The 25,089-nt window shown below is 49.8% G+C and overlaps 3 protein-coding genes across 3 annotated transcripts; 2 read left to right on the forward strand and 1 right to left on the reverse strand.

Annotated features, from left to right (window-relative positions):
• Nucleotides 1-872: 872 nt before the first annotated feature.
• LOC34619715 lies at nucleotides 873-7,705 on the reverse strand. Its single transcript, XM_026335486.1, has 5 exons — nucleotides 6,026-7,705; nucleotides 5,505-5,702; nucleotides 4,993-5,250; nucleotides 4,334-4,801; nucleotides 873-4,100 (listed from the first exon to the last, which is right to left on the reverse strand). The coding sequence occupies exons 1-5, from the start codon at nucleotides 7,703-7,705 to the stop codon at nucleotides 873-875; spliced, it is 5,832 nt and encodes a 1,943-aa protein (XP_026191271.1).
• Nucleotides 7,706-8,472: 767 nt separating this feature from the next.
• LOC34619716 (tRNA pseudouridine(38/39) synthase) lies at nucleotides 8,473-12,484 on the forward strand. Its single transcript, XM_026335487.1, is given in 10 exon segments — nucleotides 8,473-8,802; nucleotides 8,976-9,076; nucleotides 9,343-9,433; nucleotides 9,627-9,636; nucleotides 9,864-9,963; nucleotides 10,178-10,265; nucleotides 11,039-11,100; nucleotides 11,480-11,567; nucleotides 11,778-12,269; nucleotides 12,410-12,484. Coding segments are annotated over 10 exon segments (1,437 nt in total).
• A 1,800-nt stretch (nucleotides 12,485-14,284) lies between these two features.
• Nucleotides 14,285-24,844, forward strand: LOC34619717. Its single transcript, XM_026335488.1, has 21 exons — nucleotides 14,285-14,331; nucleotides 15,421-15,689; nucleotides 15,737-15,868; nucleotides 16,061-16,210; nucleotides 16,426-16,608; nucleotides 16,876-17,208; nucleotides 17,414-18,268; nucleotides 18,385-18,855; nucleotides 19,077-19,126; nucleotides 19,275-19,359; nucleotides 19,689-19,724; nucleotides 19,825-20,120; nucleotides 20,325-20,864; nucleotides 21,013-21,434; nucleotides 21,588-21,829; nucleotides 21,957-22,238; nucleotides 22,454-22,599; nucleotides 22,732-23,257; nucleotides 23,390-23,881; nucleotides 24,107-24,433; nucleotides 24,630-24,844. The coding sequence occupies exons 1-21, from the start codon at nucleotides 14,285-14,287 to the stop codon at nucleotides 24,842-24,844; spliced, it is 6,099 nt and encodes a 2,032-aa protein (XP_026191273.1).
• Nucleotides 24,845-25,089: the final 245 nt, after the last annotated feature.

Genomic DNA, 25,089 nt, shown 5'->3' on the forward strand with positions numbered 1-25,089 from the left:
TGGTGCTTCAATGCTGCTATGGCCAGCCTTGTGCGCCGGCGGTAGGGTCCACTCGTTGGTTGGATGTTTTGTCGTGCTGATGTGGCTTTCAAAACAAATATGCGCAGAGCTAGTGAATTTATCTGGCAGACTACGCCCTCACTCTTTAGCTATTTCCTCGAAAAATTACCTCTGGCAGCACTTCGCAACCTAATTACATGAACAATAACCAGCAAAATTTTATCCTTAATCGCGTTCAATCCAGTGAAAACCTGCCATTCCTCTCAATATCTACGGCTAAACTTAGCTGATAAATGCGCCACCTTTGTTAGGTTTGCCATGCTACATCTGGAATGTGATAGCTCTACCGTTTGTGTGTAGAAGCAAGGAGCTTTACGTTTGCTTTCAGTCTAATCACTTCTGAGGTGGATGAGCCCTGTCGTGCAGAGTTTGCAGCCATTCAGCCTCCGGGTCCCTCTCTATCGTTATGCTAGCGGGCTATGCCTCATGAATTATTTCAGTACATTCATGCCTTGATTATGCGGAAGGCGGAAGGTATAGTACCATGAAGCGTGTGTGCTGGGTCAGTGCAACATGACCAACTGAGACACCAACGACCACAAGTGCCGGTTAGTGCGACAGTACCTCTACTTTGAAGCTCAAAGAAGTCTCATGGGCCAGGATATCAGCAACTAGCCAAAACTTTCCCTACAAGGCTGCAGCGCGCCATAACAACTACAGTTCATTGGTAGCGCAGTGCAAAGCACGACTGGCATTATAGCCGACGATGGACAATAGCACCAAATACGATTAGGAATAAAACAGCGAGGTCCTCCCGACGGCTGGCTACAACCCTTCGCGCAAGACATGGCCCGGAACTACTCCAGTTAAAATTACTGGAGCATTGCCCGTGCAATCGAGTCAAGAAGCTGCTGCCGCTCTGCCTGGGCACGCCTTTGTTGCTGTTGTCTTGTTTGAACGCTAGCAAACAGCGAAAAACCCTGAGATGACTCCGGAAGTAGCAGCAGGAGCCTGCGAATTTCGTCGGCAACTGGACCTGGTGCGTCGTTTGCCAAGGATTCCGCAATAATGGAAGGCTCCGACCGGGAGACGCCGCTTGCCTTCCCACATGTAAGCTCAGCTCCCTTCTCGCGCTGCTCTTCCCGGGACTCGCGTAGACGCTGTACAGCGGAGACTTCCCAGTGTCTGAGCAGATCTGCAATAAGAACGTCGTTGATGGCGATTCCACAGAGAAGCCGACCCCACTTGCTGCGTACCAGGCCATCCACAACATGATCAGGCAGGCGAGTCTGCATAGATTGAGGAAGTTGCAAGCATGGCATACTAGGGTATGGCGTGAAGCAGTGCCCAGTACCAAAAGCGTGGTCAGCTGCCGCCGCTTGCTCTCGTTCCTGCTGTTGCAGAAGGTCTGGCCACGCCCGTTGCTGCAGTGCATGCTGCAGCTCGTCGTCTTCTGATAACAACAATTCTCTCCGTACAAATACATGCATGTGACGGGAAACGCAGTATGCTGGAAGCCAGGGAGACTCCACGGGGCAGTTAGTTCCACACAGAAGGTTTCTCGCCAACATGCTGGTCTCGCTGTTCCTTGAATGCGGGGGACCCTTAGGAGTGCAATCCAGTTGGTGGTGTCCCTGGAAGCTCCCATCCACGTCTTCCGTGCCGCCCAGTCCACGAGCACTATCTAATAAGCTCCCGCAGGCAGACTTTTCCGCGGATGCTACGAAAAAAGTTGCGTTATCCCCATCGTCACTTACTGGCGTGTCAGTTGCAGCGTTGGTCACACAAGAGCCTCGCGGGGTACTCTTGTACGCTGTTTCTGGCAACAGAAGCACCTCGTGTGTCAGAAACAAGGCTTCAGCCAGCTCGTCAACAGTAGCCTGAGGAAGGAAGCACGTGTCCCTCAGGACCCTTGGAGAGGGTCGCATTGCAAGCCACTTCTGGTATTCAGCCTTCAGTACATGCAATAACGCCTGCAGGCCATCCGTTTGCGGATACTGCCTCGTCAGTGAATCTCCTAAAGCCACCTGAATCCAGTCCTCTGTTCTCTTTCCTTGCACACACGAGTGCAAATCGCAGTGGTGCTGCATCAGGACGCTGCAAAAGCACGGCAGCGCCGGTGCCACCGCGGGATTCGCTGCTTTCCTGAAAACGGCCCGGACCTTCCCGCTAGTAATTGCGGGCATACAGCCACTCACCAACCCCTCCTCTAAGGGTTGGGTGCCACTAATCGTACTGTCGCCCGCCAAAAGCTCAGCACGGGTACCCTTCTCTTCTTGATTCACAGCACGGCAAGTATGAGCGCCTTTTCGCCCCTTTTCACCCGTTCCTAAAGCAGCTTCCACGGCCTCCTGGGGAGATGCTGGCAAGGGATGAACAAGCGGGAGGGTAGTCCGTTGCATGTCCAGCAAACCTGTGCTGCATGGCCTGCTGACAGTGAAAGGGCGAATTAGGGCAAGAACCTCAGAGTCCTCTAAGACCTTGTCACGCCAGAGCTGTATAGCTACCATGATATCCTGCAACAGAACAGTTCCCTCGTCTCTCAGCTGCAATAAACTCTTTTCAGTTGTCGTGTAACTCAGAGCCTCCACGGCCTCAACGGCGTACCGGAAAACTGCGCGGCTCCTCGCTGTGGGGAAAGGAAGCGCCGACACCTCGGTCTGTGGTGTAAAGCTGGTTTCCATGGGTTTCCCCTCCAAGAGCATCTTTGCAGCTGATGCGCTCAAGGCCCTTTGCTGGTCATCCTCCTCAGAGTGAGAACTGTGACTCGAAACGGAAGAGTTGAGACTGCAGGAAGCTTTCCTGCTCTCCCTTGTGTCCCTGACTGGCTGTCCCTGTGGGTTCCCAGAAGACACTAGCTCAGTAACGCCCTTGCTTACCCGATCTTCGGCACTTGCTGAGTCCAGTGTGGACCCCTCTTCTGAGAGCGGCTGTGCTGGGTAGCAGTGCAAATGCTTATCGAGGCAAGTGTGTGCCAGCAGCATTTGAACAATTGGCTCGGGGTCATAGGCCTCTGTAAGAAAAGCGGGTTTATGCACGCCGAAGGCCCCTGAGTCGCAGAACGAGAAGGCTGAGAGTTTTCGAGGCCACTGCACGCTAAGAGCCGTAGCCTCCAGGCCCTGTCTTAAGAGCTGCATCAGCGACTCGGAAGATTCCCTAGAAAAGGGCCCCAGACAACCCGCCACCTGGGCACGCATCATGAGGAGCAGTTGCTGCCTTCGCTTCCACCGTAGTGCATCACGAAGAAGCATCTCCCGCTGCAACGACTGCTGAAGCTGCGCTTGCAGCAGCAAGGCCGAGATCCGCTGGGGCAGCACTCGCGACTCGTTGCGGCTGCCTTGCAGGAGGAGCAGCAGCGTATCGATCGCCCCTTTACCTCGTCCTGGAAGTGGCTCCGAGGAGTCTGTTTCCACAGACTCGTCATCTACTGGGGTATCAACGAGTCGCTCCGAACGCCGGGGGGCATGAAATGATAAAAGAGCACCACCTAAAGCCTCAGGAGGGGATATCGGTTGGAGGGCCTCAGGTATCCCGGCAGCAGGGCCCTCTTCTGCTACAGCTTCCTGGAGGCGCCTCTGGCGCCTCGCTAGCGTTCCATAGAGCCGGTAGCGGCGATGCATTTTTATCTGTAACAGCGGATCGTTAAGGGTTAGGGGTCTGCATGTCAGTCGGCCACTCGTGGTTAAAGCACCAAGGACGGCTATAGTGCCAGTGGGACCCTGACTCCATGCTCCAAGTGTCTTTAAAGGGACAGCACAGCGCCTACAGAAACTTTCTTGAGGCATTCCGGCCCCGGCTGCAGATTTAGGCAGGGAACGCAGGTTACGGCTGCCGCATGAGCTGCAATAGATGTGAGAGGGAGAAACCTGTTGGCCCTCGTTCAGAAGCAGTCGGCGAGCTTCCTGCGTGAGCGGCAACGAAAACAGACAGGCGCCAGCGAAGCCGTGGAACGTGCTAGTGGCTGCAGGCTCGTCGACCGTCACTTGTAGCGGAGGCTGCGCAGTCCACGATGAGCCCAAGGGTGTCCGCGAAGAAATCGGGCTGCAACGCTCCCTGTGTTCGAGGTTCCAACTGATGCGAGGGAACATGCATATCTCCGCCTGAAAACGCACGACTGCATCAGCATCCTGGGAAACATTTTCACGGCAAATTGATAGAAAACGGCGTCTAGCGCGACCCAAAGAAGCTACAACGACAAGCAACGCAGCTTCTGCAAGGCTGCACAATGACGCTTTCAGCAGCAAGAGAGACATGGATCTTTGCGTGTCCTCTAGTGACTCCAGCGTCTCGCCCGAGTCAGGTGTATGCTGAAGGATCCCGTTGTGTGCCTCACTTGCCAAGAAACCTCCAGGACTTCCCTTTGGATTGCAGTCGGCAAGCAGCCCCGTCTAATTGTCTCTAACGGGGCTTTTCCAAAGTTAGGCCTTGTCTGTTGTTCGTGCATGCACGCGGGGGCCCTCGGCTCCGGCGTGCCACCTGGATTCCAAGCCTTCCCGATGTGAGCATCCCGGGGAGCATAGGGGCTGCTTGCGGGGGGCGAGGAGCGCAAAGGGTTGCAAGGATAAAAAGCAGGGTGCACACGAAAAGAGCTGCAGACAACATCTTCGCTGCGCCACGAGAAGGCGGCAAGGAGGTCATGAGTGCAGGAAGAGCTCTCGCAGCGAGGTGCGGCGGCAGCAGCAGCAACAGCGCAGGCCCTCGAGCCAGTAAGCTGTGTGGCCCGCATGAAGTCCAGCTGCTGCACTTCATTCGACTGATCGCAGCTGCTGTGCCAAATGAGACTTCTGTACCGCGACCCCATCTGCGGAATAGGCAAACACTCCACAGGCATCCACCAGCCTCTTTTCCTTGCAGCAGCGAATGCAAGAAAACAAGCATGGAACAAAATTAGTGGCTCTCTGGAAAGGACCAACGGCAATAATATCGTAAAGGGGCATCTCTACACCCTAAGGAGTCTCCAACCATCACAGTGTTAAAGGTGGTAGTCCTTACCTTGCGGAGGGAGGGCAGGGCAACGACGGTTAGCGGTTCGTGCATTGCTCGAAGGTCGAAAAGACTGACACACTCAGTGGCGTCATGAGCAGCGGCAAGGAGGAACGAGTGCGTAGGGTGGGGAGCCAGGGCAGTGAAGGCCGTGTGGTAGCTTGAGTTGGCAGTGCAAGGCGCGTAGAACGTCTCGGCCACACACTGCAGGCTGCTGCCGTGAGTGGGAGCATGCAGTGCGGGGAACTGACGTGTCATTCCCTTTGCCTGAGCACGAAAAGAGAAGCAAGAGGCACTAGACGACACTTGAGTAGAAGGCAAAAACCGCGAATCCTAAGGCCCCACCGAGGCCCGAAGGGACCGCATACAACGGCCTAACAAGCAGCCATGCCAGATCTGGAAAACGTGTCGAGGCATCAGCATCAACTAGCGCAACAGCTGATGCAGAGTAATTATAACAAGAGCAGCTAGTGGTGCATGCAGACAAGAACTGATGCGGCCGTAATCAATCTGTAGCTGACTCTGAGGTCAAGGGCCCAGAGGTTCTCGCTGCCGAGAAGAAGTGTCTGTCTTTGGTTCGGCAAGTAGCAAAGAGTTTGGAAGCTCTCCGTCGCTGGATCGGCCAGGGCAACGCGGTGCCTATAGCGCATCGAGGGTCGCGAACTCCGCTTAATATTGCGCGTAACTACGGAAAGAGAGAGAGGCACCTCCACTTGCATCTGCCCAGAGAAGCAAACAGCACAAATGAATGCACCTCGTGTGTAAGAAGGCAAGGGGCACAGCTTCAGCTACCGTAGGACAGATAAGGCACTCAATAAAAGAGAGGAACAGTAACATCAATGAAAGTCTCAGAGGCATCCACACACAAGTCAAAAGGGCGCCCGGGTGCGGCCAGCCGTCGCCTCCCGGTGCTGCCTTACGCCTGCTGCGTTTTGAAGCGGGAGTACCTGGTGGCTACTAGGATACACATAATAGCAGGACTGCTCGAAGTGCGTGTGCCGGAGGTTTCTTGACACCTCTAGTGCTGCAAAGGGATGCATACCCGGGCCTCCTCTGCCTTCCACAGACTGACAAACTGCGAGCTGTAGAGCAGGGCGGCCTCTCCCACTTCAGCGGGACTAACGGCGATGTTGATGACTGAAGGATGCGCGGGGAGCTGTTTAGGAACATTGAAGCGGAGAGATCCAGACTCTCTGTCCTTGTAGCGTGCCAGGCCACCCTCCTGTAGCGGCACTCGATATCCGTACGGCGCATCATGCAACACTTGGATTTCCAGTTGCCTCTTGAGCCCTCCATCATGCCTGAAAGCTTCGTAGGCCGCCGCGCTCGTGAAAGGCTCTGGCGAGTCCCCGCGTCTCTGGTGCCTCCTTCCGATTTCTCGCATGAAATCCTGCGCTTCTTCTGGCGTTACTCCCTCTTCATTGTGCTGGAGCCTCGCCACGTAGAAGCCTCTCGAGTTCCTGGCGTATATTAGCTTTATGAAAGGGTGCTTGTCATCGGTTTGGACCTCCAGGAGCCGTTCCGAAGCATTGGACTCCTTCGGCTTCAGGGTGTCCAGTAGATCCGGAGCATGCCGAGCTTCCCCTCGAGAATAAATGTTTCGCATGCCCCCGTTGCAATCTGCTTCCTTTCCCATCGGACACCAGCAACAAGTTGAGCAGCAGCAGCTACTGCCTTTTTGAGCGTCCCTTTCGCAGCAAACAGAACCCTCAGAACGAAGCCGATGACCCTCCCCGCGGGTCCACTGGAAGGTGTGGGGATGCAATTCTGCCAAACGCCGCCCTTCCAGTCCTAATGAGCACCCTGCGGCACGCATCGAGGCTTCCCACTCCGACAGGCGGGGGACAGACTCTTCTTCCGAGTCTGTCTCTGAATTCTCATCGCTGCTATTGCTGAGGTAGGGGTTGTCACTGTCACTGCTGTCGCTGAAGTGCCGAGCTCGTCCGTCCTGCCGTTTACCCTCGCTCCGTTCTCCCGACAGGGGGGTAGAAGAGGGCTCACCTTTACAAGCCCCTCCTCTGGAGTGTTTGGGGAGTCCGGTAGAATAAAAGACATCCTCTAGGCTGTGGTTTACGGCCACTAATTCAATGGCGCTGTGCGCCAGTCCGCAAGGCAACACCAAGACAGGGGTCAGGCCTTGCCTGGCTGTTGCCTCTTGCAGAGCCTCGTAAGGAAGCAGCTCTTCCAACACCGTGACATGCCTGCTGCCTGCTGCCACAGCAGCCGCTGCAGCCGCTGCTGTTGCCTTCTTGCTGTCCCCGGTGGAAAGGCCGTATGGATCGGGGTCTGTTGGCAGGCGGGCGCTGCAGCAGCAGCAGCAGGGTTGCGCGCAGACTGCGAGAGGATGATCTGTGAGAAGCTGATGGAAGTGGCAGACGCCGACAGCATTGACGACCTCGACCTCAAGGAGAGGATTGGCTGCACTTTTCGTGATTCCGCCTAGGGGGAGCGCCTTATCATGCAATTTAAAGCCCCCCAAGTAGCAACAAAGAAGAGAGCTCGGCTCTGGAGCACGGCCACGGTACACCACGCTGCAGTGGCTGCCGCTTCTGCTGCCTAGCAAGCCTCCCGAGCGGAATGAGCGAGACCAAAAAGGGGTAAAGGCACACTGTGAAGGGATCCCGCTGGGGCATAATAGAGACCCGTGCGGCAGCTTCAAGGGGCTCCTCCCTGAGAGGCCCTCCAAGGGCCCCTGCGGGGGCCCCTCCGGGGCCCCCACCATAGGAACGCAGAGTCAAGCCGGTCTGGTCAGAGAGACCCCTGGGCGGCCGGAGGAAACGTTGACACTGCTGCCTCAGACAGGGTGGGACACAAGGCCAACAGGTACATGCTTGAAAGGACTATGCATGCCAGCCGAGGCGCACCCAGAGGAGACAGAAGCGCTTGCATCTGTGAACACGCTGGACAGCTGAATAAGGGAAGCCCCTCTCTCTAGCGTCTACGTTTTTTCGATGCCGAAAGCTGTTTGGGTGGGTCCCACGTTGAGACTAAGAAAAAGCTCCGTCCCTTAGTACAGAAATATCCTAAAGTGGCGCAGTTAGAGCGTGCAAACGCAGGAAGCACAAGCCCCCTTGGCCTTGCGAGGCGAGCACCACCTTGGGGACTGCTCTGGAGTCAAGGGGCCCCACAGACACCCTGGGTGTTTTGAGAGAATGAATCCGCTGTTATTTGACAGATCTCCTCGTTGCTATGCTCCGTTATTGAATTTAAAGCTCTTTACAGGAGAGAGAACCCGCCTTTCTGGCTTCACTTTAATCTCTCGTTTCCCCCTTGTGGAGGGCCCCTGGGCTCTCCTACCGAACAGGAACGCCTCCCCACGATAAGAGAAGATCTCTCGCCGCAAATAAGTAGTTTGTTAACTAAAACGTCTTGCGGAAGCTTCCTAGTGTGGTCCTCTTGACAAGCCAAACAGTGGTTCTTGCTAACCCTCGCCGGAACTTCGTGCTGTTTTGTAGCTACATTCCAGATGAAAGCTGCTATTAAATCCCTATGGCACGATCAGAACATACGGACTGCGGAGTCTCCAACCCTTCTGCAGAAGCAGAAGCCTGCGTCCAACCATGTTGCAGCCGCAGAAGCAGTTTGGCTCCCAACACTCATCAACATCTTTGTAGCACTAGGGGCCAAGGCGGCAGCCCCCAGGCCTCCAGGAATGCTGGAGCTTCACGACCCTCTGGAGTTCATGTGAGTCCACCCACTGCGGGAGGATCCCATGAAGATGCCTTGAAGCCTAAGAAGAAGCAGCGGGCATTTGACTGGAGCCGGGCGCGCTTACAGCGCGTGCTGTTAAAAATCGCATACAACGGCGAGAACTATGCCGTAAGCTGGCGTTAGAACGAGCGACAACGTCGACTGCAGCATTAGCCTTTCTGGCAATTGCAGAGCAATTCTTCAAACAACGCTAGAAGCACACCACCGCTAGGTGATTAGGGCTGCAGCGTGCGTGGGCAGGCCTGGAGCTGCTTTGTACTGCACTGTGTGTGCTAGCACAGGGGCTTGCAGCTCAAGCAGATGATTCGGACGTAGTTACAGTGGAATCCGTCATATTCAAAGCAATGGAGAGGGCCTGCCTCATCCCCAGCCGGTCTGCTTGGTAATTGCCGAAGCTCTTTCCCCCACGATTCCCCTACTCTTCGTATCCACCAAATTTTGTACATCCGTAGATGCTCGATTCTGATGGTGACCTTCTGTTGAGGCCTACACCAAAAATTCGTAACTTTGCACGTCTGGTGTCTTTTCCGGACCGCGCCGATCTGCTGTGCTGCGTAACCGGAATTGCGGGAACATTTTTTGGAGCTTCTGGGACCTTCTCTAGGTTCAAGAGCCGCTGATGATGCTCTGTTTTTGGTGCGTTTGCAGCAACTTTTCACGTTGTGGCCGGACAGATAAGGGTGTACATGCAGCCGGGAACTACATTTCTCTTAACATGCGGATCCTGTGAGTTGACCTTGTTCTTCTTTGGTGTGTAGGATTCCCGATTAGTTTTCAAAGGTTTCACTTCTGTATACATTCCCTATATCAGCTATTTAACAGGATCTACTGTTGGGCTCTTTTGGGGGCGGGGGTAGGTCGCGGCTTGTATTGTGGGATGTAGTTGAAGGTGTCTGTCAACGTGCCACTGCAGCGACAAGGCTCCACAACAGCAGGAAAAAGGTAGGTTTGGCGTTTCAAGTATCAGCACTCAATTTTCCTGCTTTTGCTTAAGTGGTGCTCTGTTTGCCCTTCTATCGTATCTGCAGCTGACCGCAAGCCACTTAAGGTGCGCGCTCAGGGGGTGGTGGGTAGCGCATACAGCAGCACCTACAAAGGTAAGAGCTGCTGTTCATTTTGAGAAAGCATGACTAAAGGATGTCGCCTTACTTCGGTGTTATGCTTTACAGGTGGATGTTGTGGAGCCTACGTATCTCTGCTGAACCGCCTGCTACCCCCCGATATTCGCATCCTCGCTGCCACTCCAGTCCCTCCTACGTTCGATGCACGGTGAACCTAGCTGCTTTCTCCATTCGGTTTCTTAGCTCTCCTTTGACAAGCTCTGATTTTGGGATGATGTGCTTCCCATCGGATAACAGCCAAATAACACTCCGGCTTTTGGATCCTGGCGCGTTCACCCCCCGGCAAGTCGCGGGTGTGTGACGGTTCAAAGCACGGATATATAGTGATTTACAAGTGATTTTTCGTTGTCTGTTTGTCGCAGGTTTGATTGCATGTTTCGATTGTATAAATATTACTTTGAGACAGCCGGTTTGGACATTCAGCTGATGCAGACGGCGGCCAGACAGTTTGTAAGCACAGGACTTTGTTCTACTTCTCTTCAAGGGTCCCCTGTGGATTATTGATTGGCGATACGCCCTTCAAGCGTCCATTTACTATTGAATACAAGGCATATAGTCAAGCCTGGTGAAACGCTCTGTAGGTGCAAGTGCAGTGTAAGTTAGGGAACCGTCGGCATTGCCATTCCACACGTGCAGTGGTCCCTAGGACTTGAGTCAAACCTCATTTCATTGCATCTATTGGTGCTGGTGGATAACGTAACGGGACATGGAAAACTAGTTCACTGCTTGTTAGGGAGGAAAAATTGGAGACTCTATCCATGCTGGGCTGGAAACCCCATAGATGACACTCTTTTGGCACCATGGTGATGTCTGTAGGCTGCAATTGTCATGTATTTATACAGACACACTTATCTAGCCCTTTGAGTGTGTACGAAAAGTTTTCTCCTCGCAATCTATTCTACGATCGTGTGCACCCATACTCTATGTACATATGCATGCCAGCTAGGATATGTGGAGAACGTATTTAGACATATGCGTGTAATAATATTCATTTACACACATCGCGTACATGGAGATATAATTATATTCTCTCATGGCCATTCATAAAAAGCAGTGTAAATACGTTTGTGCATGAGTCTGACGATGCACATATTCGTGTATATACAAAGATATGTGTCTTGTAGACGGTGTCCAGGACGCTCCTATATAATTTCCCCTTCACCTATTCTTTTTTTCCTAAGCGTGCGCAGCTGCTCGTGAATTTTAACTGCTACACGCCGCAGATTGGATTGCATAACTTCCTTCGCTTCTGCAAAATCGACAAGAAGCAGGATAGGAACCTTTGGTGGGTCCTCTCCTCTGCCCTCTCGGCGATGGTTTTATCCTTCCTTGGTAACATAGAGTTGGTTGAAGGCAGGCAAGCATAGATCCGCATAGATCCAGGTTCTGTAAGTGCCATGAGATAAAAAGCTTGCAGCACTGCTGGAGGTCTTGTAGGCACAGCTACTGAGGGGAAAGGGAAAGCACCAAAGAAGGTTGCTCTGCATGCTTGCCAAATCGAACGAAGATAGCAAGAGATACCTTGCATCACGCACTTTTCCAGCATGAATCGCTTGGTGCACCGCAGCAAAAGGGGGCATGTATGACTTGCAGGGGCTTAGGCATATGAACCATCTTGTTAGAGAAATGACAACTATTCACACGCCCTTGGGCTATCTTTGCAGGCGGCGTATCCTTCGGTTCGAGATAGAGACTCAGGGAGAGGGTTTTGCCGTAGCGACCATCGTCGGAGTCTCCTTTTTGTGGCACCAGGCGAGCTCTTAGTTTGTAACAGAGAGGCAGAAAGAGGCACTGGTGCCTTACCAGCCATCTTTCCACGTGGTTGCCCTGCTCTGTTTGTATCTCCTTACAATAGATGCCAATGCCCTATTCTACTGTTTTTTCCACTGGATTCCGTCTTCATGTGGTTACATTTCAACAACGTTCCAGTGGAATAATCATTGATCGTGCCTTGTGTCTTAGGTGCGATTCATGATGGCTGCACTTCTGGAGGTGGGAAGGGGAACCCGGCCTATAAGCTTCATTTCGTCTCTCTTGAGGGAGGGGAAGGACGCGGACGCTGCCCGTGAACATAGTGGTGGTGGTAGAGCTATTGCTGGCAGTGAAAGCACAAGGACAGATGACAGGGACCATGGAAAAAAAAGTTGTGGCGGGGAAAGGGCCCTGCACCCTGCCCCCGCATGCAGCCTGGTGCTCTACGACTGCTGCTTCGAAGGGCTATACTTCCAGCGCAATGGAGTGATAAACCGTCTGAACTCTGGCTCCAAAAGTGCATCCTTGCAGGTTTTAAGAGAAACGAAACAGCCTACAACCGACCAGCAGTCACATGGGCTCGATGCACAAAACTCGAAGACGGCGGCTCCTAAGTGGATCGGGAATGACAAAGGAAAGAGGCCTTCTTGCCTTCAGCTTACACAAACCCCGGGATGCACAGAGGAATCGCGCAGCTTCCAGGTAGTGCTTCGAAACATTAGGTGACACCTAAAGTGGACAGAGACCGAGTGGGAGTTGGAAGAAGGGGGCAGCCCTAGGTTGACAGCACTTCCATCTTGTGGGGCAGCGAATATGTTGCTTTCGATGTGGCTGTGTCTCAGGAGGAATACGCTCGTTCTGCGCGTCGATTGCTGATTCTGAAGTGCTTGTGCGATCATTCTTTTCCACCCTGGTGATGATTCTCACAATCATATTTCACAATTTGTGTCACTATGGCCACGCATGCATACGCTGCCAGGCAGCAGAGCTTTGCGAGTTCAGGGTCGGCAGGTTTTTGACGGAGATGCTTGGACCTATTGTTCAATTCAAAGGCTTTCACAGCGTTCGCGAAGCTTCGCAGGAATGATAGGATGGTATCGATAATGGGGATTCAATATATACCGCATGCTCAAATACGGAAGCTTGCGAGGGAGTTAAGAGCTTCAGCTCAGGAATGCAAAAGGTGTGGCGGGCTAATTTCAGCAATCGGAGGGATCTAAGGGGGTTAGACTGCACGATAATTATCAAATTTGCTAACTGGAACTTCATGTTTTCAAACGCCTTTTGCACTCTGTAGCCAAGCCATGTGGGGGCATCTCGAATCATTGAGGCTAACTACCTTCCATGTAGCCTTATCTCCAGGCAGTCTGAAAATATTAAGACAAAGCTAGTCTTGTCTGCTGATTCCCCTGCCGAATAAAGATATACCTCCTCACCAAAGATCAATGCTGAACATTGGAAGAGTACATAGTCATGCAGTTCAGAAGCAACACTCGAAAGGCATTTACGCGTCAGCCTCCACAAATCAGCTGCATGTTTTGGCTTACATTGCTATCCCTTAGTATGTATTGTCCAGGAGGATCGGCACTACAGCAGACGAGGCTTTGCTCATCAGGGGGCCTAGTCCCGTAACTGACGGCGTATCACATACAGCAATTCCGTTTCTTAATCTAAAAGGGACCCATCCAATGTACGTGCTGACTACTATATGAATCGGTGATGACGAATGTCCTAAACACGAGCCAGCTGGTAGTGCATTCGGACTGACCATAGATTTTGCCAACCCCCGACTTTAGTAGCCCTACGTGAGCAGTGCCCCAGCAACAGAACATTACGCGCAAAAGTAATGACGACGAAAGTGGCACGTAACACACATAGCATCCTTATTAAGATGTAGTTAGCCCTTTCCGAGTTGCGGAGCTTGGTAAAAAAGCGGTGCTCAGCACTGCAGTATAAGTTCCGAAAATAACAGTCTATTTCCAGGTACACATGTGTTAAATGAAGTTTGACAGCAGCGACTGATGCAAACTAATACTGAGAACTCAAAGCTGTACCGTCACACTCTTAGGCCTTTTTCGCCACTTAGTGGACCAAGATAGATCATGGTTGCCAACTCCATAATATAGCCCCCTGCAAGAGGCATGCACTCGCCCAAGTATTGACCAAGACTTCTCTGCTGTACAAGCATTCAGTCTGCTTCCATCAAAATCTTATTAAGGAATACTAAACATGGCTTCGAACATTTACATCGGAGGTCAATAACCGGAAACACAAGCGAACCTCAAATGACAGTGCAACATAAAGGGCTCGTAGTGGGGAAGAACCATAGGAGTGCAAGTAGCTCCACTACCCTAGCAGTCCAGAACCTCACATACATTAGGCAAACCTTTCAGAACATGCCATATATTCTTTTATTGTCGAGCTAACCTTGCTCCAAAAGAGATAAAGCAACTACCGGGGTAACCTAGGAACGCGGACACATTGGTTTACCGGAGGTTGCCCCGTAAAAACCTGTGTGTTTAACGATTACAGTTATATAAAAATAAATATATCTAAAATCTTGTAGAACCGAGCGTGAGAATAACCGGATGATGACCTCGGAGTAAGGTCACGAACCGGGAGAATCGGATTTGTTGTGAACCTGGGTGGAAAAAAAACAGAGCATTGTATTGTTTGTGTAACTGATAGAAATAACAGCCTAGACAGCAACAAATGCTATGGCAATAAAGGCTATGCCACCAGCAGATGACAGAATCATCAATGAGTGAATGATTTTTACGACCATTTTGATCGTCTGGACCCAGACGCCGGTGGAAACCGTTCACCCTTTTGAGGTATAAACCCATAAGCTCGTATCCCCAGACGACGCTCAGGCAGTCTCATTCAATGTAAAATGATGGAATCACATTAACTGCGTGTCTCCAGAATCAGTTTCCGGTCTTTTTTTTGTTGGCTCTGCGTTGTCTAAGGAACGCGGGCACCGCCGGCTACTAGAGACTCCAAGGCACAGCCTTTCAAGATTTTCCTCTTCGTGGACTGTCACCATGAATTAACGTTTGTGACCCAATAGTTTCAATAAAGTGGATTCTGTTTTGATTAATTGCGGAGCACAAATCGAGAAAAGGATCACGATTTCGGGATTATCTGCATTCACTGAATAGACTGGGCAGGCGCGGAGTTTGAGGAATCCTTCAGATGCAGACCACGGCAAATTGTTTTTGTCATTCCTCTCATAACCAGAAAAAGCAGCACCTTTGTGAGCTCGCTTTTATTTGCTAGCTCCCTTGCGCTGCTTCTCGGGAACATGAGCTAACCGCTACGACAGTGGACCCCTGGATCCACGGTAACCATCTGCACATCTGATCCCAAGTTGCGAAGAATATTAGCCGATTTAATTGTTTTAAAACCAGTGAGAAGTGACGAAGATTAAGCTTCGGAACTCTCTTTACTCGCAGACACACAAACGGAAGCCAGGAATACTCCAGCTCCCATCAGTAAGTGATCTTGAATAAAAATAACACAACCAGGGCCTTCCTTTTGAGCTGAGATTGCATATGATACCGTAGATAATCACACCTTTGGAAGATCAGTTCCTGTTCAAGGGAGTAGAAGAGGACAGGACGTCTGTTGGTAATTCACATGCATATATACGCGATGGAAGTTATCGGAGTTGTATGCTAGTCTTGATTTTCCCCGATACATAATAGTTAATGTGTGCAGTTCTGTGTGCGCTTTACTATCAACGCAGGAATTTGCGTGTGGTAATGACTCTGCTTTTACACATTCCTCCCCCGCCGGGGGAAAGAAAAGCTGGTCTACAGCTATTTATTCTTTTGTTGTTTTTGACCTTTAGTTGTCACGGGCTGGCAAAACCTATAAATGTGACCATAGAGCCTCATAATTTAGAACGGGAGAATGCTCCATTCGCAGTTTCAGCCCCAAAATATGAAGGTACGGCGAGGACACAAAGAAGCGCTACTGAGAATAGAAGGCAGTTTACGCTCTGCAGACCAGGGTGTTTGGTTGTGTTGTTTGTCAATAGCGGAATCACTGGCTATGATAAGAATCTGTGGTCAATCGCTGGCCTTGCTTATGTAGAAAAAGCGTTTACCTACGAACATGGTACGAACAATATGCCCACTTGTTTAAAACGCGTGCCATGTGTTTAGCTCAAAGGATCCTGGAAATGGACGCGGAGCCACAGAGTTTTACACAGGGGGAGAGGGACATGTGGAGTGGGCTACTCGATCAAGAGTACATTATGCAATCATCCCGATCCCTCGTGCAGGCCTTCAAAACAGGTTCGTGGCTTAATTGTATCTTACGCACACCTCAACAGAAGCAGCTTTGCACACTAGAGCCTACAGCTGCTGACTTAATTGTTGTATCGCGACCAAGTAGCTTTTCTTTGTGGGCTAGGTGAAAAAGTGCATCACGGGTCGTTACAGAGTTGTGGTTCTGTGCGTATCTGTTTTGCCTGTTTCTCTATTTAGCTTCAAAGTACATTTACTCAACCGGTTTTGTTCGTAATCTTTTCTCCAAAAATCCATGGCTGCAGTTCTCAGTGAGCAGTCTGGAGCAAAAGTTAGTCATGGTCAAGAAGCTTGAGAAGATTGCGACGGGGTCAAAGCTGAGATATTGGAGTACGCTGACAGTAGCAATGTTATATTTCTCCCTGAACTTCTTCCTGTCAGCTAAATATACTGACCTTTGTTTGGGCGTCTCCTAGAACGCTTAACGTTTTGCAGAATTGTAACCTTGACATCCCCCTTGTGGGAGGTTTTGGACCTAAAATGGTTACTATGCATGTTGTGCCCCCCAGAATTCATTGTTGCTTTCTTATAATGTTTGCCTACAGACAAACCCCGGAGCGCCGCTAAGTTGCTAGCTCAGCATTCCTTGTCTCGTCTATTTCCTTTGAGGCGGAGAATTATTGGGCCGGGTAGGCGGCAATACCAGAAGCACTTCAAGACCCTCAACCAGGCCCTGCTGCAAGCAAGGGCTGGGACAGATGCCCTAGAGCTCATTCTCGCTTCTAAAAGTGAGGGAAAATAGAAAACTTAAAGTATAAAAAACCTGCAAGGCAACTTTGCGTTAAAAAGCTTGTTTAATTCACAGTCTTTGAATGAACAAACGAAAGTTGTTGGTAATAGAACAGTAAACAAATTTTTTCTAGTAGTTTTCCCGATTTCATATGGTTTTTGTTTTGCTGAATGAATTCTTCCACCATTAGGTTTTGGGGTTGCTACAAATTTATTTTTGTATGTCTGCAAGTTTGCCTACTTTTTTTATGTGCGTTTTCTGGCAGCTCTGCCCATGTACTCGTGGACTGACAGCTTTTATTCACACCCGATCGCGACCCTGCACAGCACAGTTGCCCAGGCCTTTGAAGATGCTGTGAATGGTGTGAGTGGTCTGTTTTCAAATGAAGTCAAGAGCAGCTGTTTTTCTTTTGCCTACCGCGTCAACAGCATCGCCCCATATACTGCGGTTTACCCTGGTGGCATTCTCGGAAACATTATGAACGGTCTTATTCGTTCGTATTTATTGGTCTTTCAACATTCTCTGATCAATTTCAAGGGTATCTTTGCTCTCCTAATTGGAGTTGTCTGCAAAACGAGGATTATACAGGCAGCTGTAAGCGCCACTCAACCAATCTTTAGATTTTTCAGGAAAGGAATGAGAGCAATACAGATCCTCAAATCGAAGACTATCGGTAAGCAAGGAGTAATGCAATCGTGCATTTTATACCCTAAAAATGAAGCGCTTGCTTCTATACAGGCGAGTAGGATAGCACACTATTTGATCGGTAATGTTTGGTGAGTGCTCTGTGTTATTTCATGCAGCCATGAGGGGAGACCCCATTGGGCGAGGCTTGATGGATCGTATGTTCAAGCGGGAGGCCGTAGTGCTTACCACAATTCTCTTTCAGCTGCATGCGGTTAACGTGGAGGAGCAGTATGAACACGCTGATAATATAAAGACTGCACTATCTGGTTCAGGCGGTAGCTGGTCTCTTGCTGAAGGGCTCTTCATCGGGGCAGCTGAGTTTGCTCGGGCTTTCCATTCTCTTGTGATTCAATACACTCGTAGCGCAGATGCTTACGTAAAAATCTGCAAACACATTGAAAATGAAGCCCATAAAAAGGACGTTGAGCTACAGGACTTCTCGGAAGAAGGCACAGGAGATTATATTCCGGCTGAAAGCAGGACTATGCAAAATCTCGCAGACGAAGCACTTGAATTTTTCCCCGAAGCCCACCCAGAGGCTTCTGGCGCTGACGAGCCTCTAAATACTCTTCAAAAGCTTGAGCTATTAAACAAAAGCTGCAGGAAAAACTCGGGCTTCGTGGCGGGGTACACGACTAGAAAATTGTATTATGTGAAGCGAGTGATTGGACACATGGTGCGCGTTTTGCAGTACTACTTCAAATATTTCAAATCTTATATTGCAGATATTCTTTCTATTTTTTACGAGACTGCTCTAGCAATGCTCGAGACAAAGATCAACGACTCCCTGGGAACACCAGAAGGGGTTACAACTCAAGCAGAAGAGATGGCTGCAGCGGAGGCGCGCCATGCAGCGAGGAAGAGCGCGGCACAGAGTGCCATCGAGGACAGCCAGCTTCCTAGAAAAATATTTAGGGCAATGAAATTTGCAAAGGAAAGCCAAAATCTCGCGCACGGCTTTTACAAAGCAGGTGAGTAGTCACTTTGACAATCTTCCTCACGGTAGTTAAGACATGGTATGGCCAATTACATGTAAAGAAAAAAACTCGTAGATGTGCTCTTGCTATTTATGCAATGTATGGTTCAGCTGGAGCATTCTCGCTGCTCCACTTGGCAGAGACACATGAAGAAGACGATGCTGAGGCGACAAAACTAGTTGCTTTGGAGCTGCTGACTCAAGGGGAAGCCTCGATGCGTTCGGGTCTGGGCACGATATACGAGCGCTTTTTAAACAGTGAGGTCCTGCTAAGTCGGGTGGTAAAGAGCAAGAAACGACTCAAAGTCTTTGAGCTACTCGCCAAATGCCACACGCCACTTGAAGAGAGATCGGAGGATGCAAAATCGGTCTGCGGAAAGATCGTAACAAGTGAAATAGATAAAGATGAGTTTATTGCAAGTGCATTGTTTTCTCTGAATCTGCCCATCTCCGGACCGCTAAATGACATTGCCTTTTACTCGACGGGCACCGCTACAAGGGCATTCGAGCTCTGGGCGCAGTACAGCGCGGCTAAAGGCAAGAAGAACGCACTCCAGATAGCAAACCGGAATGTTGACAACGGTGCGATACAATATACCTGAATGAGTTTGGCTTTGTTTAGGAACACCAAGGCACATTTAAGATTCCCTCATTCGCTCAGAGCAGCACAAGATTTACTTTGGACTCACCAAATTCCTGTAAATACCTTCAATACCTTTAAAATACAAAAGCATATTCATAATTTGAACCAGGGAAGCTATCAATAGGATTGTTCGGAGAGGTTTTCTTGGTGTTCATCACAGGCCGCAATGCTGCGCTCATAGAACATCTCCGCAATGAAGTCAATGAGAAGGTACGAAGTGCACCACAGGTTGGCGGCACCTTTGCCAATCCTGAGGTATACCTTCAAGCCCCCACATTCCCTCTTGTGCAGCGAAAGCACACAACACTCATATCCCTGTTCTCTTATCTGCCACTTGTGTATGTATCCTATTTTCCAGTTGACTTTCCGGCGTTTTGAAGTTGTGGAGCACACAGCGAAAATCATTCTCTATGACGAAAACGGCAGAAGTCTAACATTTACTGGTCCGGTCTCTGCTTCCGATATGATTAGAACAGCCCAGCACAAAGCACAGGCAATCACCCGAGCCCAGCAACAATGCAGCGAAGAGGCACCAGTATAACCGCTAACACGTAAAACTGCGCCTCACTGCATTCATAAACGTGATACCTTGCTTTGAGCTGTTATTGCGTACATTTTAACGTTATTTTGCTGCCTCTGTATCTATATGCAGGGGATGACCAGTCCAAAGTTGCAGGTAAGGATTTACTGTGAAGCTACGGCAGGAGGATAACCTGAATGGGAAGGGCTTTACCAAGACCAGCAATCGAACCTTTGTGTATGTTTGCTGCAGAACTTACTGCTCCTGCACACAGCATAAATGGAAAGCGTGAGTCATTGTATTGCATCCACACTAGAGATGAGTGCTTCGAACCCCTTTCACGCTGCGCAATGAACTGCTGATCTCTGATATGCATATCTTTCCACAGGAATCGCCAAACCAGATCCTCTTGATTGTACAAGCCGGTTCAAAATAAAAGAAAGCAATCATGGGACTTTGGTATTTTATCTAGCCTCTGGCCAGAGAGCGGGAGAAAAAAGCGGAACGCGAGACCCTACACTGGCAGCACAACGCGAACTCAGCCCAGCAATTGAATTAGAGGGAAAACTAGAGTATAATGACGAGAGAAAGGAGCTGTCAAGCATTCAAAATGACCCAACGGCAATCAGGGACACCATAACGGCCCATTTCGTTGAAAAACAGGGGCGTGTCACAGCCGAAACCGTAGGGCTACACACGCTGGGAGAATCCTATTTACGCACCACAAAGAGAAACTGAATAGCCGCTTGATTACTCGCAGCACATATTCTGTGTATTGCCCTTTTTACTAAAGCTCGTCTTTGGGTTGCTACTATATGCACTACAGTGTCGGCTTCATCGTTGTTCTTCGTTGCTAGACTTCGTGTTGTTTTGTGCACTTGTATGCAGATTTCTGGGCTCTTGATGATGCTCCACAGCCGCCTCCCAATTTTTTGGAAACGAAGTCCAGTTGAATTTCTACAAAACCTGACACCAAAAATGTTTTTCGATGCCTTAATGATCCTTTCGACCCAGGCCTACGACCAGACCGAAGCCACAGTCAGATTAGACGGAAAGCTTTACTCCTTTCCAAAGTCCTTTACAGCGCTAAAGGACTTATTTCTGAGTGCAGTTAATCGCGCTATCATAAGAATGCATAGCCTGAATGCTTCGGACGCAGCTTTACTGATTGCCATGGGAAGCATGCATTTCGCCTATAAAAAAATTCAAAAGCACAGGACTGGAAGAACAATAACAATGCACTTGTTTCTCAGGGAGGTTCATCATATTATGAATATTCTCACAACTTCCCAAGAGAGCCTTAAGACTTTGTATGCAGAGTGCCACTTTTTATCCAACTGGGATGCACCCGAAGTCGAAGATGTCCTTAAATGCGCTTTATTCCGTTTCCTAAAAATAGGCTCCCTCAGTGAGATTTCATCCCAAAAGGTGGGTATCTCAGTTGTTCACTGCAGTTTTTGAGCTCTTGTACGTACCTTGATTCACAGCATACCTTTTCTGCTTAACACGTTTCTTGCAGAGCATCCAAAGGAGCGTAGTAGGCTACACTGTGTATCATTATCATTGTGTTCACCAGGAAGATATCGAGAGATACGCCAATGCGTTTGTCAGAAAGTTGGCTGAATTAAAGGGCCAAGTGACATGGTTATCTTACTTGAATCTGGATTACTTCAATAAATCAGCCAAGATCTACGCGAAAACAGCGGCCAAGTACAGCTATCAGGTCCTGTATAATCAGTTGAACGACCTTTCAGGGAGCCCCGAAGAAGAATCTGAGCTTGCACGCCTCATGAAAAAGCTCCATCCCTCTTTGTCGGGCTACAGGCCTCCCCGGCCCAAGAAGAAATCCGGCTTCATCGCCATGCTCGCGCGATTCAGAGAAAACATTGGAATTTTGCCAAGATCTGTGAGGCAAAAGGTTATCGACACTATTCGAAATTGTGTAGCACGCATGAGACGGTTCCTCGGCTCCAGGAGGTCTTGGTTTTATAGATGGAAGTAAGCCTTTCTGGCAGTAATGCTACCAGCACTTTGTCATGGAGGCCCCTGCCATTCGCTAGTCTTGTTCTGGTTTCTCCGAATTTGAACAATACTCACAATTACGCTTATATTACACTGCTTTATAGATGCTTGGACTAATGCGGGCTGCAGAATCTCTCCGAGGGTAATTCAGGGGCCACATTTCATGGGCGCACTAAAGTACGCTGAGATTGCAACATATCCTGATCCTGACAGCCAACGCGAGGTGCTCATTGAAGTGTCGGACTTGGAGGAGTTTGGGAAGGTGTTGCTCACCCTAGAAACAGTGGCGGCCACACTGGACAGCCCGCAAGCGATGTACAACACCGTTACCCAAGTTCGGGCGACTCCCGCCTTCACTCCATCGGCAAGACGTGAGCCCCTGCGGAGTCTTGCAGCTACTGCCCCTTGTTCGGACATTCTAAGCTAATCCATATATACTGATGACCCTATGGCTCACCAGATATTGTATTCGCACCATGATGATGTGTGTCCCTACAGAAGAACACGAATCGCTTATAGAACGAGCTAGACTGCTCGGGTCCGCTGTCGTGAAGGTGGCTGCTGGTTGGGTTCTTAAAACAGCCGGAGCTGCAGGGGTAAACATGGCATTGGGGCTTCTTGCACTTCTTGATACGTCTGGAACATACATCGACAAAGCCCTACAGCTGCAATATCTTACTGCCGAAGCCCTGGCGTTTTTGAACTCTTCGCTGGATCTCGGATACCTGCTGATGCATTTACCCGAGCAGACACCGGCTGACGTCAAAGCTATGCGTTTCCGTAAGCCGCATAGCCAGCCTTGAGAAAAAAGTAGGGCGGCTGAGTTGATAGGCTCTCTCTCTTGTGGGACTAGCGGATATTGCATTTGATGCGAATACACAGAAACTTAGCTCAGTTATCTGACAGTGGGCAGCAAAAGATACCGGCTCAGAAGGCAGTGCAGCACAGTGTATCTCATCAATTCTGTCGTGTTATATCATTGCTTCTGGGAACAGATATGCGCAGTAAACACCTTGGTGCTTTCGCCGTGAAAGCCCAAAGCGAGCCCAAGGGTTTGGGGGTTAACACTGCTGATGATGTCACAGTAACGGATGCCATTCGGCGAGTAGAAGCCTTTCTCACGGGAATCTCCAAAGGCATGGTAAATCCATGAAGCCCCTGCTTATACAGAGCCTTTACAGATTACGAGCTTAAGATGAGTGTCATACTTTGTTCCCCATGCGTTCGAACAAAAATGGCCTCCGTCTATATGCGATTTATCCCGACCCTTCAGGAGGGCTCTTCATTTTACGAATGGTGCAACACCCTCGTGAGTCGGGAGTTGAAAGGTCCGCTCACTGCAACAACATCCTTCTCCAGTGAAATGCTCCTAGCGTCTGATGCATTCGGATTGTGTTTTCTTCTCCTCAAACTCCGGGACCACGCTGGAGCTGGGATGGACACCATCAAGATTGAAGACATTCTTCAGACAGTGTATATTGACCAGCAGCCAGTCTCTGAGCACCTCAAATTCCTGCAAGAGAGGAATGCTGACATCGACGAAAGGAAGCTTAGGGTAAAGTATATTGAAAAATTCCTCCAATATATGCTAGTTGCCACAATCGAAAGCCTTGGAATCCACCTTGGAGCCATTAATTTCAGATCTTATGATGGTGAAACAAAGGTTCTCTCTTTCCAGTATACAAAACAGGAAGCTTCTCCGCCTGGAGCTCCAGCGGAAACACTGACATTTGCAGCAGACCTGCTGCTTGGTACGCACACTCAACGGAAGCAAAGATTTGTTTCTTTTGCATTTGAAGGTAAGCAGCTGCCTCTAAGTATTCTAGTAACAAAAGATGCTAAGTTCTTCGGTGGCCCCGATCTAACACGGATTGAGTCTGGGTTGGCTGTTTACTCGTCTCAGTTGAGTCTCACTTGTTGTGCTATTGCAGGACCTCAATTTTTGCTGGAATGGTACAGATACTTAATGCCTAAAAAGCTTCGCGAATTTGTAGACGCTGCTCGAGACAATAAAGCGACAGTGTCATACGCAGAAATGAGAAAGCTTAGCAACGTATATACCGTCACGGATCTCGCTGACTTGGCATACAGTGTGCGGCAGTCTTCACGTATAAATGCAGGGACGGTGGCTCGCGAAGCCGCGCTGAGAGTAATGGAGAATGAAGCAGTGCCTCCTCTCACGCGCTATGGTCTAGGCCACATGTTGGTGGACGTGGTCAGCCAAGCGGAGCTCGTGAAAAGGAAATGCATAGGTAAAACCTTGGATGAATACGATACTTTCAGAAGCAGCCCTCTTCTAGAGCGGGAGCTGTTCAAATATGATTGCTTCTACACCAAGATATCTGAATCGAGCGCTTTCGCCGATGTGGCGAATAATCTCAATGAAGCTCACATCCGCGAAGTGATGGAAGCAATTGATACTGGTATGCTAGGGAAATTGAATACGAAACCGCAGGTGCACACACACACACTTACATAATACTGCTCCTGAGGTGTTGCATTGCTTCGCGTTTTCCTAGCATTGGCTCTCGTTTATAATTTTTCACCCTGTGTAACTTGCACTTGTTGTCCATCCCATTAAAAGTGTCTTGTTTCACGGAAACAATCTTCAAAGCGTATGGCTTCGCGTCGGTGTTGTCGCGCTTCAGCCTACGAAAAGGAGGCAGAGGTTCTTTACAACAAGCTGCTGAACAGCGAAGTTCCACATACAAAAGTAGCCAAAATGGCTTTCAAGTCAATGGAGGAGTTCCCCATTGCGGATATGGCGGACAATCTCCTGCCAGAGTTCATTGTATGGGTGCGAGAAAAAAAACCTTGGGGTGAGGTAGTAGACGCTCTTAGATTACAAAGAAGCACAGCCTGGACAGCAACCCGAAAAAGTACAACACTCGGCAGGCCGGTGACCAGCCTTGAGCATCCGATGCTCATGAATCCATTCCAGATTATAATTGATGTAATACTGTCGACACTGACCGGTGAGCGCCAAATACATCGATTCCCCCCTGAAAAGCATGATAAATATTCCCGAATGAGGCGGCATGCATCCCACCTAAAGTATGTGCGATTATATGAATGCTCATAAAACGCTTTAATATAAGCGTCATTTATCATGCCTCAGCTCGACCGTCCAACGTTATTTCTGTGTGGAAGAAATGCATGATTTACGTGTAGGTACCGCCAAACGAAGGCGCTTCCCAGTGCTGGCTCCTTTGAACCGTCTTAAGGCACTTTATGCAACAATAAAGCCAGGTAGAAAGAGCCTCGCAGACTACAATAACGATTTGAGAAGTCGGAAGAGTCTGGCGGCTGAGCAGCTGGATCGTTACATGTCCCAGTTCCCGGAGGAACCCGTGGAGCAACCTCTGGAAGTAAACGAAACTCAATAACAGAATCCTCCTTTGGCGATTGCTTATCCTAGCATACAATGTGTTTAATTTTTCACGGCTTGCATGTGCATACAGCTAGCTGAGGCCAAGAGTAGTGCCTCTCAAGCGGGAGGGCTGACGTATTGGCATTCTAAAGAGGCTTCGTTTAGACGCTCAATCTGTATAGGGCTTTGGAGCCTTTAACTTTCGCGCCGCTGCGACAAGCCGTGCTCTGATTTTCAGAGAGGTTTGGTCATTAAAGGAAA

This window comes from Cyclospora cayetanensis, unplaced genomic scaffold, assembly GCF_002999335.1.
Source record: "Cyclospora cayetanensis isolate NF1_C8 unplaced genomic scaffold, CcayRef3 CcayRef3_contig_7, whole genome shotgun sequence".
Lineage (NCBI taxonomy): Eukaryota > Apicomplexa > Conoidasida > Eucoccidiorida > Eimeriidae > Cyclospora > Cyclospora cayetanensis.

What these genes read in the sequence shown, in the direction of transcription:
- LOC34619715 (XM_026335486.1), bottom strand. Translation starts at nt 7,705, where the DNA reads ATGGTGGGGGCCCCGGAGGGGCCCCCGCAGGGGCCCTTGGAGGGCCTC. An exon ending in GGAAGGCAGAGGAGGCCCGG is followed by an intron (nt 5,703 to 6,025) that starts GTATGCATCCCT and finishes TTCTCTGGGCAG; the next exon opens with ATGCAAGTGGAGGTGCCTCT. An exon ending in CCCTGCCCTCCCTCCGCAAG is followed by an intron (nt 4,802 to 4,992) that starts GTAAGGACTACC and finishes CCTATTCCGCAG; the next exon opens with ATGGGGTCGCGGTACAGAAG.
- LOC34619717 (XM_026335488.1), top strand. Translation starts at nt 14,285, where the DNA reads ATGGCAATAAAGGCTATGCCACCAGCAGATGACAGAATCATCAATGA. An exon ending in GCTCATTCTCGCTTCTAAAA is followed by an intron (nt 16,609 to 16,875) that starts GTGAGGGAAAAT and finishes GTTTTCTGGCAG; the next exon opens with CTCTGCCCATGTACTCGTGG. An exon ending in GCACGGCTTTTACAAAGCAG is followed by an intron (nt 18,269 to 18,384) that starts GTGAGTAGTCAC and finishes TGTATGGTTCAG; the next exon opens with CTGGAGCATTCTCGCTGCTC.